The following is a 13,819-nucleotide window of genomic DNA, read 5'->3' as shown; positions in this document are numbered from 1 at the left end:
ATTTCTGATGAAGGGTCTAGGCCTGAAACTTCAGCCTTCCTGCTCCTACGATGCTGCTTGGCCTGCTGTGTTCATCCAGTTCTACACCTTGTTATCTCAGATTCAGCCCTCCAACCTTGTTCTGCCATTCAATAAGATTATGATTGATCAGTTTGTGTTTTGAATTCCATATTCTCATCTAAACTGAAAAAAAAACTTTGATTCTCCTGATTTCCACCTTAAAAGTATTCAACTTCCCTATCTCCACTGCCTTCGGAGGCAGAAAATTCCAAATTTGCACAACTGAGAAAAAAAACGTCATCTCTGTACTGCAAAGGAAATGTTTAATTTAAAAACCATATCCCCTAGCTCAGAATTCACCTACAAGAGTCAACATTTCACCCACACTTGTCTTTGAGTCACAGCTTCACTTCTCTAATCTTATTCATCCTATGCTAATTTGCACATGATTCAGGTAGTAATCCAAACATTACTACCTACGAGGTGCTGCTTTCTAGCACTAACTTCTCACAATCCCTCAGCAGAACCATATTTTTGATTGTACCTTTGTACATTGCAGTGAAACTTACCTAATGATCTCTTTGATGTTATGTACCAACTTACCAGCAATAATTATTCCAGCTTCTGTCTCTCAGACGAAAATTACCTCACGTTGTTTCTGGCATCTGGTGCAATCAGCAACAAACACTATCTGATACTGATTTCACCCCAGTGAAGTCATTTTCGTCCTCACAGTTCCATTTAACTTTGTTTCTTGAACACACAGAGCAGGACTTGCATTCTACAGCATGAAAAACCCCTCTTCATTACTATTTAAGGGATCATCACCAGCTGGTGAGTCAAGCATTGTTTATGTTCCCCTGTATTTATTTCATCTCGAGTGTTAATTATGGTTCAGTTTTTAACATGTTTGCAAGATTCTGAGTTCAGGCCCTTCTGAGGCTTGTGAACAAACACTAAGGCTAACAATTCCAGTAGTTCAGTGAGGGAGAGCCATGCTGTCTTTCAGAAAAGTTGCACTGAGATCTCAGCTGCCTGCTTGGATGGCTGGAAAAAAATACTAGTGTCATAGAGTCATCCAGCACAGAAACAGACCCTCCAGTCCAACTCATCCATGCTGACCAGATATCCTAAACTGATCTAGTCCCATTTGCCAACATTTGGCCTATTTCTCTCTAAACCCTTCCTATTCATGTACTAATCCAGATATCTTTTCAACTTTGTAATTGTACACGCCTCTACCTGTGGTAGCTCATTCTATACACGCACCACCATCTGTGTGAAAAGGTTGCACCCTCAGGTCCCTTTAAAATCTTTCCCCTCTCACCTTAAATGTACAGTCTCTAGTTTTGGACTCCCCTACCTGAGAAAAAAGATCTTGGCCTTTCACCCCATCCATGCACCTCCTGATTTTATAAACCTCTATAAGGCCACCTCTCTCTGACACTCCAAAGAAAATAGCGCCGGCTTATTCAGCCTCTCCCGATAGCTCAAACCCTCCAACCCTGACAACATCCTTGTAAATCTTTTCTGAACCCTTTCAAGTTTAACATTACCCTTCCTATAGCAGGGAGACCAGAACTGAATGCAGTATTCTGAAAGTGGTACCTCTCTGCTCCTATGATGCTGCTTGGCCTGCTGTGTTCATCCAGCCCTGCACCTTGTTGTCTCGGATTCTCCAGCATCTGCAGTTCCTACTATCTCTCACCAATGTCCTGTACAGCCACAACATGAAGTCCCAACTCCTACACGCAATACTCTGACCAATAAAGGCAAACATGCCAAATGCCTGCTTCACTACCCTCCCTACCTGTGACTCCACTTTCAATGAACTGTGCACCTGCACCCCTAGATCGCTTTGTTCAGCAGTACTCCCCAGGGCCCTACCATTTACATAAATTCTGCCTTGGCTTGCCTTACCAAAATACAACACGTGACATTTATCTAAATTAAACTCTATTTGCCACTCCTTGGCCCATTGGCTCATCTGATCAAGGTTCCGTTGTACTCTGAGGTAAAATTCTTCGCTGTCCACTACACCACCAATTTTAGTGTCATCTGCAAACTTACTAACCATACTTCCTATATTTACATCCAAACCATTTGTATAAATTACAAAAAGCAATGGACCCAGCATCGATCCTTGTGGCACACCACTGGTCACAGGCCTCCAGTCCAAAAAGCAACTCTCTATCACCACTCTATGTCTCTTACCTTCAAGCCAATTTTGTATCCAGTTGGATAGCTCCCCCAGATTCCATGTGATCTAACCTTACTAGCCAGTCTACCATGTGGAACCTTGTCAAATGCCTTGCTGAAGTTCATATAGATAATATCTACCACTCTGCCTTCATTAATCTTCTTTGTGACCTCTTCAGCAAACTCAATCATGTCGTTGAGACACGATTTCCTATGCACGAAGCCATGCTGACTATCCCTAATCAGTTCTGAGGAAGGGTCACCGGACCCGAAACGTTAACTTTGTCTTTTTCTTCACAGATGCTGCCAGACCTGCTGAGCTTTTCCAGCAACTTTGTTCTTCTTCCTGATTCACAGCATCCTCAGTTCTTTTGGTTTTTATCCCTAAACAATCTTTGCCTTTCCAAATGCATGTAAATCCTATCCCTCAGAATACCCTCTGACAACTTGCCCACCACTGATGTCAGACTCACTGGTCAAAAGTTCCCTAGCTTTTCTTTACAGCCTTTCTTAAATAATGGCACCACATTAGCTAATCTCAAGTCTACTTGTACCTCACCCATGGTTATCGATGATAGAAATATCTCAGCAAGGGGCCTAGCAATCTTTTCCCTAGTTTCCCAAAATGTTCTGGAAAACACCTGATTAGGTCCTGGGGATCTATTTATCTTTATACATTTTACGATCTCCAGCTTCTCTTATTCTGTAACGTGGACATTAATATGTATCACCCATGAAGGCACATGTGTGCTCAATAGCACTCTGCAACTTGGAAGTTTGCTATCTTGGTAACTTCACCCTGTTCAGAGAGCAGGCGATGAATTTCTTCTGCTTGACATATAGTACCTCTCCGGTGCAGTGATGGACTCAAAATTGGGAAATATCTGATATTTCACCTGCCCTATTCCAAATGAATCATGGCATGAAGAAATTCTGGATATTGGACACCCTCACAACCACTGGCAGTGCCAATCTTTGCCCTTCTCTGAGACTACAACTATGGTTCCAAGAAGTGTTCAAGCATTGTAAGCACCTTCTTTGTAAAGCACGAACATTGTTTGCAATGCTCTTGGCTTAGTTGTACAGAAGAGATGTGTTTCCAGAGATTGCTGATGAGAGCATTCCTCTCCCTCCTTATCACCCTCTTCCCCCTTGAGCACCCTGTCCATTTGTTAACTATTAAGTTCCCCAAGTTCCCTAGTTTCCGTGTCCTTTGGCACCGTAAACACTGATACGAAATTTTTTTTACTGTCTCACCCATCTCCTGTCGGTCCCCACATAGACAGATCTTTAAGGGGCCCTATTGTCTCCCTATTACTCTTTTGCCTTGTAGAATTTCTCTAGATTCTCCTTAATCCTATTTGCTAAAGCTATCTCATGTCCCCTTTTTGCCCTCCTGATTTCCCTCTTAAGTATACTCCTACTGCACTTATACTCTTCTAGGGATTCATTCAAACCCACCTGTCTATACCTGACATATGCCTCCTTCTTCGTCAGAGTCTCAATTTTTCTAGTTATTCAGCATTCTCTACGCCTACCAGCCCTGCCTTTCACACTAAGAGGAACATACTGTCTCTGAACTCTCATTATCACACTTTCCAATCTTCCCTTTACCTGTGAACAACCTCCCCCAATCAACTTTTGAAAGTTCCTATCTAATACCGTTAAAATTGGCCTTATTCCAATTTAGAACTTTAACTTTTAGATCAGGGCAATCCTTTTCCATAGCTATTTTTTTGAAACTAAGAATTATGATTACTCGCCCCAAAGTCCTCCCCCACTGACACCTCAGTCACCTGTCCTGCCTTATTTCCCAAGAGAAGGTCAAGTTTTGCTCCTTCTCTAGTCGGTACATCCACATATTGAATAGAAAAATTTTCATGTACACACTTAACAAATTCCTCTCCATCCAAGCCCTTAATACAATGTAGTCTCAGTCTATGTTTGGAAAGTTAAAATCCCCTGCCACTACAACCCTATTATTTTTGCAGATAATTAAGATTTCCTTACAAATTTATTTCTTAATTTCCTGCTGACTATCAGGGGTGTCTATAGTACAATCCCAATAAGATGATCATCTCTTTCTGATTTCTCAGCTCCACCCATATAACTTCACTGACTTTCTCCCAGGAACATCCTTCCAAAGTACAACTGTAATGTTATTCTTAACTAAAAATGGCATTCCCCCTCCTCTCTTGCCCTGCTTTCTATCCTTCCTATAGCATCTATTCCCCAGAACATTAAGCTGCCAGTCCTACCCCTCCCTGAGCCATGTTTCTATAACAGCTATGATATCTCAGTCCCATAACTGCTATTTCACAGAAGAGCTGCAGAGTTATCTCTGCTGTTCTGGCCAATATTTATTTCTCATTCAATATCACAACTACAGATTGTGCTTTCATCACCTTGTTGCTGCTTGTGGGAGGTGTTGTGTACATATTTTTGTGCATTTCTTTTTTAAACAATGACTACTCTTAAAAAGTAATTCATTGGCAGTGACAGACTTTGAGATTTGAAGTGGTTTTGAGAAGTGATGTAAAGAATGATGATTATCTATTTTCTTTCCTTCTTTTGTGTTTTCAGAGCTGCCTATAGTTGATGAAGTTTGCATGGGCTTGTACTGAATGTGGATAAAGCATTGTTTGTGACATTAAGGGCTCTGAACATAGCAATTGTTCATCAAAATAGGTGGCAGGCCACAGAGCTACAGCACGAGGGGAAATGATGCAGAGATAGTTAACAAATGGACAGGGTGCTCAAGGGGGAAAGAGGGTGATAAGGAGGGAGAGGAATGGTCTCATCAGCAATCTCTGGAAACACATCTCTTCTGTACAACTAAGCCAAGAGCATTGCAAACAATGTTTGTGCTTTACAAAGATGCTTGAACACTTCTTGGAACCATAGTTGTAGTCTCAGAGAAGGGCAAAGATTGGCACTGCCAGTGGTTGTGAGGGTGTCCAATATCCAGAATTTCTTCATGCCATGATTCATTTGGAATAGGGCAGGTGAAATATCAGATATTTCCCAATTTTGAGTCCATCACTGCACCGGAGAGGTACTATATGTCAAGCGGAAGAAATTCATCGCTTGCTCTCCGAACAGGGTGAAGTTACCAAGAGCAAACTTCCAAGTTGCAGAGTGCTTTTGAGCACACATGTGCCTTCATGGGTGGTACATATTAATGTTGCAGTTAATCACAACCACAATGTTTACCACTAACTGCAAGTTAGAGGTCAGTCATCTCAGGTCCAAGACATCTCTACAGGATCTCATGGCCTAGGCCCAACCATCATCAGTAACTTCAATGACGTTTGCTCCAACATAAGATCAGAAGTGCAATGTTAACTGATGACTACACAAAGTTCAGCACCATTTGCAATTCTTCAGGTAGTGAAGCAGTCCTTGTCCAAATGCAGAAACACCTGGACAGTAATCAGGCTTGGGCTAGCTAGTAAGATTTGTGCCACACAACTACCAAGCAATGACCATCTCCAACAATGGGAAATCCAACTAACTCCACTTGACATCCAATGACATTACTATCACTGCATTCCCAGCTATCAATTTTCTGGTGATTACTATTGACCAGAAACTTAACTGGATTAGTCACACAAACACTGTGGCTATAAGAGCAGATCAGAGGCTGGGAATTCTGCAGCAGGTAACTTATCCCGTGACTCCTCAAATCCGCTTCACCATCTACAAGGCCCAAGTCAGGAGTGTGATGGAATACTCCCGACTTGCCTGGATGACTGCAGCTCCAACAACACTCAAGAAGCTTAAAACCAAACAGGACAAAGCAGCCTGTTTGATTGGCACCATATCCACAAACATTCACTCCCTCTTACACCAACATACAGTAATATCAGTGTGCACCATCGAGAACTAATGCAACAACTAATCAAGATTCCATCAACTGCACCTTTCAAACACATAAATGCTGCCATCTTGAGAAACAAGGGCAGCAGATAAATGGGAACATCACCACCTGCAAGTTTTCATCCAAGCCAGTCACCATCCCTTCAGTGTCACTGAGCCAAAATCCTGTAACACCCTCCCCAGTGGTCCTGTGGGTGTGCCTATTCAAGAAGGTCATTACCACCTTCTCAAGGGCAACTCAGGATGGGCAGTAAATGTGGGCCCAGCTATTGAAGTCCACAGCCTATGAAAGAATGTAAAATAACAACACAGAGGCTGGTATCCCATCACCAAGTCACCCTTTATTTACATGTGCACTTACATGGGAATGCAACCAGCCAGCTCAAAGCCAGTCCCTGGACCAAGTAGACCATCTCAATCTCCTGTTTATATCTGTCAGCCAGGGCTTCCTGATTGGCCCAGGTTAACAACACCAATCTCATAGTCAAAGGCATCCACCTGGCCCTGGTTCCAATCACTACAGAATGAAAAAAAAAGCTGAATATCAACAGTATAATGTGACCAGAAACTTTTTTATCTGATAACAACATATATCCTAAATGGGCAGTTTGAAAGCCAAAACTGACACAGGAGCTCGTGTCAAAATATTACTATGATTTATCCTGAAAGTCATATGTCTACACAAATGGTACTTTATGTTATAACCTACAAGAAGCCATCTCTCAGCATATATTGGATCACCAATTAGCATTAGCACAATCGCATTCTAGTGCCAATATACAAGTTAATTTTGGCTTCTGAAATCTCCGACCTGGTATATACCAACAGTCCGGCAGTGGTAGAACCAACAGTATGTACAGATCTCAGTGTAATCACAACTCATGAGATTCTAAGCATACTCACTAAGACAGAACATGCCATGTGCAATGAAATCGAATTGCTTGACGTGAAGACATTCTCAAGGTTGATCTCTGACACTTTAGCCAAAGTCGGTGTGAACTGTTGCAATCAGCTGCTGCCAAAGACAAGTTACAAAAGATTTTTTTCCAGGGTTGGCATAACATCATTCGGGATGTTCATTTTGGTCTCACAGAGATGAACTTGGTATACCACGGCAAGTCATTTTCAAAGTCAAACAAGTCCTAATGCCAAAAGTATAAGTAAGATATTATGTCCATGTTAGACTCAGGTTTATATGGGTTGAACTCACATACTGACTAGCATGTGAGTACATGTACAGGCCATGCATCAGAATATTCAATGACGTATGAACACATGTGAGGCATGCCTTAACATATCAAACTCACTAACAGAGGTAGTCCCCATATGCACATGATGTTCCAATCACTCTTTGGATGAAAATAGCAAGAAAGGAGAATATGGAAAATATTTCAACCCTTTGTATATGTTACTTCTCCAATGACTTAGCAACATAACAAATACAACCATAGCAGACATGATGACTACAATTTTGTCTTTTGGTGACTCCAAACAGATAGCATCTGACCATGGACTGTAGTTTGTTGCCAAACCATTTCAAGCCACGTGTGCAAAGTGGGGAGTGATTCATAGAATCCCTACAGTGTGGAAGCAGGCCATTCAGCCCATCAAGTCCACACTGATCCTTCAAGGAGCATCCCACCCAGACCCACCCCCTTACCCTGTAACCCTACAAAATCTCATGGCTAATCTACCTAGCCTACATATCTCTGGACACTATGGGCAATTTAGCATAGCCAATCCACATCTTTGGACTGTGGGAGGAAACTGGAGTACCTAGATTTTTACATTGCTTTGCTGTATTTTCACTCAACATCCATGGGACTACTATTCACAAAGCAGCTTATTCTCAGAAGGCAAGTACGAATGACCTTGACCAGCAACAAATTGTCTAACCATTCTGATTATTATCTTCTTCAAAAGAGGGAATGAAAGAGATACGTCGTGAATGGGCAGGTAGAGAACTATTACATCTGAGCAATGGGCAGTGACTTTGAGTCCTGAATCCAAGTACAAGTACTTGAATATCAGCTTCAAGAATATGCAACCAGACCAAATTGTATGAAGTTATTGCTGATCATGGTGCTATATTGTGAAGGAGCAAAGGCAAATTCTGACCAATATTCGATACAGTCATCATGCATGAAGAAAGTGAGGAAGAAAATTCTGACAATGATGATTGTGCAGTGATGATCAGTGACAACCTGCAGCAAGACAACTGAGTATCAACCAAGAGCCATTCAGCATGACACATAACTCTCCAGATGGGATAAGTATGCAATCACAAAATCAAGAGTTGTCAAAACTCCAAGACATCATATCAAAGTTTGAGTTGTTCATCTTGTCAACTTTGTCTGACCTGTTTGTTTAATGGTCAAATTGATAACACGCTCCTGGGTACAACCATGTATATCGGTTTGGAATTTTTTTAGCTTTGGAAAAAGAAGGATGTTGTGTTCTGTCTCAAAGTCACTATGCCGGAATACTGTTTAACCTCTATGCTCATGATATCATCACTATCTTAACATATGACCTTATCTTAACCTGGGCTCCTTGAAACTTATTGCACTAATGAGAGCAAGCTATGGTTGTAATCGAATAGCTTAACATTAATCCAGACACTGAAATGCCTGTCACTATGAAATATGTATATCAGGAGCTGTAATAAACATCTTCTCAATCCTTCAATAGTATGTTAGCCACATATTGTGCAAATGTTACAGGCGCTAGCATAAGTATTACTGAATCAAGCATAAATACTCCGTTGGAGAATAGCTCACACCACAGTGACAGGTCATATATCTTTCACTGATGTGGATTCCGCTGCACATTGTCATATATAACCATGCATTCAGAGAATGGAAACCCTATCTGTTGAGGAATTTTAGGAGATTTCACAAAACAACGTAGATAGCATCTATTTTAACGTGGACCTTGGGAATATACCATTATCCTATCTTGTTGCAGTCTGTTATGGAAGTGCAATTTGCCATAGTCTACTGTCCCATTATAGAAGACTGGTGATGAATTTAACATGGGGGTTTCTGTGCCTCATGCAAGGGACAAGGTTGAGAAGGCAGGGCCTTCATACTCGGCTCAGCTAGTACTGGAATGTTATTGGCATCACTCTGCATTGCAAGTGAGCTGCCCCACCAACTGAGCTAACCAACTCCCTCACCATGATGCTGACAGTGATGAACTTTTCAATACTCAATTTCATAAAGTGTGTCAGTGAATAGACAAAAGTATGTGTGCACTTCTAATATTGTAGAAAATCAAATAGCAGCCTGAATAAGCATCTGCCAAAGGTTATTTTACGGAGCTCACCTCTGTTGCCCCAGACAGCAGTACATTGCTGCAGGTTCTCCTTAGCATGTGGCAGATATATGTCTAATATTGTCCCAAAATCTTGTGATTTAGCTGACCAAGGAATGTCTATGTTACTTGGAATATTTTGCGAATGTGGAATCATAGTTCATGGAGCTGCAGGACCACTTGCCTGAATACAATAAAATTAATTGAGCTCCATCAGGACTTGGCAGATAGGATTGTTGTTGGAAAGGCCATAAAGAGTATCAGGTGGATCAGTTTTGTGCCAGAAAACCAGCTTAAACTGTCTTCTCTCCCTTTTTACTGCCATTAAAATCACAAAATTGCACCAGAATTTTTTTTTTAGAAGACCCCTATATCTTTTTGCTTGTAGCTCTTGAGATGCAACAATTGTCACTTTTTTTGGGTAAGGATTCTGCAGCAAGAGTAATTTGTCATGTCATACAAGGTTTGTCTATTACTGTAGAGACAGTTTATTAAACGTTTGACTAAGTACTTATGACAATTATGTCATGTAATGAGCTTTGGGATTGTATTTAGGGAAAGGTGCATGAGTGTTGTGTCTAGAAATTAATTAATTAGGTTCTTGTATCTCTATAATAGATTGAAATTCTTACTAATAGAGTTTTACACTCTCAAAATGCTACATAAACATTTCTATAGGGAATTCCCATTTTTCTAGCTTTTTTTTCCACTGGCCTGTTATGGTTCACTGTCACATCAGAAAGACACTTTCAATACAAGTACCCAGGTTAATTTTGGAACTGATCTGTTGCACATTTCTACAACTAAATTACAGATCTTTCTGACCACACATGTTATTTACCACAGATGTGAGTATTTTTTCTTTGAATTTTATACTTTGAAAACTCCTTTTCTACATTTCTCAGCTAGCCTTTTCCTACTGATATTCAACTTTTTGCTTCTAACTTTTTCCATCTCCAACCACACCATGGGCCACATCCAAAATAAAGATAAAATTTGGATTTACTCATAATCTTACTGCCACATCTATATTAAACACTTCTTTCTTAAAACTGTTTTGGGAAATTCCCATTCATTTTGACCTTGGGGATGGAGAGCCAATGTAGGAGAGAGGTAGATGAGAAAGAGAAAGCGGGAGGGAGGAAATGGAAAATGAAAATAAAGGGGGAGACGAAAAGTGTGGATAGGGAGAAGGATGAAAAAAGGACGGAATGATTAAAGAAGTAGGAGTATACCTTTTAAAATGCTTTGTGGCCATTTTTTCAGTGACCTTTAACTTGCTCAGCAAGGAGCAGAACTTTGAGGTCGGTTAGTGGGTTGAGTTGATGGTCTGAAATACAGGAATCAAGCATTTTGGGAGGGATGGTTGATGATAAGAATAGAGGCCTAAAACATGCTCAGTGGCGGGCAAAGAAAATAAATGCTATCTGAGTCACAAATTTAGGAAAATTTTAATTTGTTCAGCAGAGAGACAGCAGATAAATCTTTCCTCGGTAGATGCCAAAAACTTACATATTTATATTCCAGTAACCCAGGAAATTCCTGCCTGCCATTCCACTTATTCTGCTGAGCCTGAGGATTCCTGTAAGGTATCCTTCAGACTGTCTTATGTGATTGATATCCGTCATTTCATAGCATTACATTGACAGCATTATCTATATGTGCTTCAGACTCTCTCATCACTCAATGTATGTTGATAGAGAGAATGTAACGTAAACATATGACTGCAGTCTCACCTACTAGGATTGCAAACTGGGAACTTTGGTGGGACATCAAAGGTCCTCACAGGTCATGTCAGCTAGTAGAATGAATAGACCTCTCCTCCCTTTAAATTTCCACAATGTTTTGCAGATATGTGTAGTCTATATTAGAAGCTCAAGTTTGTAAAATCTCTGTAATGTTGTCGAGATAATGATGTGATGCACTATTATGTGTTACCCGTGCAGATGGGCAATTTTTCCTTTACAAAATCCTGGAGAGAGTTTGATTCATGATGTTTTGCTGAAGTAGAATCTACATTTTCCATTGTTTCCCTTGCTTTTATCCTGTTCTAGTTTTCTACATGGTACAGCAAAATAAGAAATTTGCTTTTTTACATATATTAGCCTTAAAATTATGTGGAAAATGAAATTTATTTACGTTCTTTAGTTATTCTTGGCCAAAGCTTGATAAAACATTAAGTTCGCCATGTGTTGCCAATGTTTTTGACGTCACTAGAACTGCTTGTACACATTTTGAATTGTCACAAGCTAACAGCTTTCTTATTCTACTTTCTGCAAGGCCATGGAACTAAAGGAGTTTTTGAACTGCTGGCTGGATGGCGGAGAACAAAGGAAGATCAGCCATTTAAGGAGCGAATAGCATCTGCATATTCTGATGTGATGGTGTCGTACACAATGACAAGCTCTCTCTATATCATTACCTTTGGTATGGGTGCAAGCCCATTCACAAATGTTGAATCTGTTAAAATCTTCTGTCAGAACATGTGTGTCACTGTTCTAGTAAACTACTTCTATATTATTTCTTTCTATGGCTCGTGCTTGGTCTTTGCTGGGCAACTGGAACAGAATCGTTACCATAGTATATTTTGCTGTCGAATCCCTTCACCTGAATACCTAGCTTCCAGGCCTGTCTGGTTTAAAACTATGATGAATGATGGATTCCAGCAGTCGGGTTCTCATGACTGTGATCCATATCAAAAACATTTCATTCAACATTTTTTGAGGGAGCACTACACTGAATGGATCATTAATACATATGTCAAGCCCTTTGTTGTGTTACTGTACTTGATTTATGTATCATTTTCCTTTATGGGATGTTTACAAATCAGTAATGGATCAAATCTCATTAATTTGCTTGCAAGTGACTCACAAAGTGTTTCCTTTACAATAACCCAGCAAAAATACTTCAGCAACTACAGCCCAGTCATAGGTTTTTATATTTATGAGCCAATAGAATATTGGAATCTAACAATACAGGAAGACTTGCGCATAATCAGCAGGGGCTTCATCAGAATATCATGGATTGAGCATTACTTACAGTATTTGAAAAAACTCAATGTTACGGTATTAACCAAAAGTGAATTTATCAACATTCTAGCCAATTCATTTCTAAAGCAACCAGAATTTCAAAATTATATGGATGATATAATTTTTTCAAAGACGTCAGAGGAAGTAGATATCATCGCTTCCCGTGTGTATATGGTGGCTAGAACTGCAGAGAATATACATGACAAAATGGTTGATTTACTGGAAACATTAAGAAAACACTCCCTCATTTCTAGGATAAAGTACATAGTGTTTAATCCAACCTTTGTTTTCATGGATCGATATAGCTCCTCCATCACCTCACCAATTCTGAATTCCAGTGTTAGTGTCTTGATCATTCTAATGCTGACCGTCTTTTTGGTTATCAATGCATTAGGTAATGTTTGGGTGATACTTAGTGTAACATCAATGGAGTTCGGTGTGGTTGGATTGATGACACTATGGAAAGTAGATATGGACAGCATCTCAATCTTGTGCCTTATCTACTCTTTGAACTATGCCATAGACCACTGTGCACCTCTGCTTTTTACATTTGTATTAGAAAAAGAACGCACCAGGACTGAATGTATCAAAAACTCTTTAGAATGGAATGGAGCAGCCATCTTGCAGAGTAATATTTGCTTTCTTTTAGGGTTGATGCCCCTGGTTTTTGTGCCTTCAAATTTGACCTTGACACTGTTTAAGTGCTTACTTCTGTCAGCCACCTGTACACTGCTACACTGTTTTGTTATATTACCTGTCTTTCTAACTTTTTTTCCTCCATCCAAGAAAAGGCACAAGAAAAAAAAGCGCATGGAGAGGAAAGAGGAAATTGAATGTGTGGAGATACGAGATAATGCAGGAATGGTTGATCACGTCACCACCGTTTGAACACCTAAACAAAACATCACTGGAAAAACCGGTATCAGAACAGACCCACCGAACAGGTGATTTGGCTCCCTGGTAAGGTCTGAGCTTTCTTCAATCCTGACAGCTTGTGCTGGCCAATAGGACAGAACAAAGGAAGCATGGGTGAATTGAAATGTTCTGTCATAGGGTTTCAAAAGAATGCCCTGTTTCACCTAACACTAAGGGTGCAATGAAAGCAAAAGACTGAAATTAACGGTAAATTGTGAACCATGATTTGAAGGTTTAAGAAAACAAAATGACCATGTACTTTTTCTTAGCACCTTCTTTCTTTTGTAGCTTCCTTCTTTGATCTAAACTGCAGAAATAATGGACAAATTAGGAAGATTTAATAGGAAAGATTATATCTTTGCATGAACAAATGGGCCATCAAAAAGAATGGCTAAAGGCAAAAAAAAAGCTAGTTACTGAGAAACATTCACAATGCAAAGCCTTATGCACAGACATTATTTTTTCGTAAAGGTTTCAAGAAG

General features: G+C 40.1%; 1 protein-coding gene across 1 annotated transcript in view; it reads left to right on the top strand.

Annotated features, from left to right (window-relative positions):
* ptchd4 (patched domain containing 4) overlaps window positions 1–13,310 on the top strand; it is a 53,273-nt gene extending 39,963 nt beyond the window's left edge. Inside the window, exon 2 of the mRNA XM_020533082.2 lies at window positions 11,674–13,310. Coding sequence (XP_020388671.2) covers window positions 11,674–13,310 — 1,637 coding nt within the window. The remainder of the gene's footprint in view (window positions 1–11,673) is intronic.
* Window positions 13,311–13,819: the final 509 nt, after the last annotated feature.

The sequence above is a fragment of the Rhincodon typus genome, chromosome 5 (genome assembly GCF_021869965.1).
Source record: "Rhincodon typus isolate 14 chromosome 5, sRhiTyp1.1, whole genome shotgun sequence".
Lineage (NCBI taxonomy): Eukaryota > Metazoa > Chordata > Chondrichthyes > Orectolobiformes > Rhincodontidae > Rhincodon > Rhincodon typus.
This window is presented reverse-complemented; position numbering and strand designations above follow the sequence as displayed.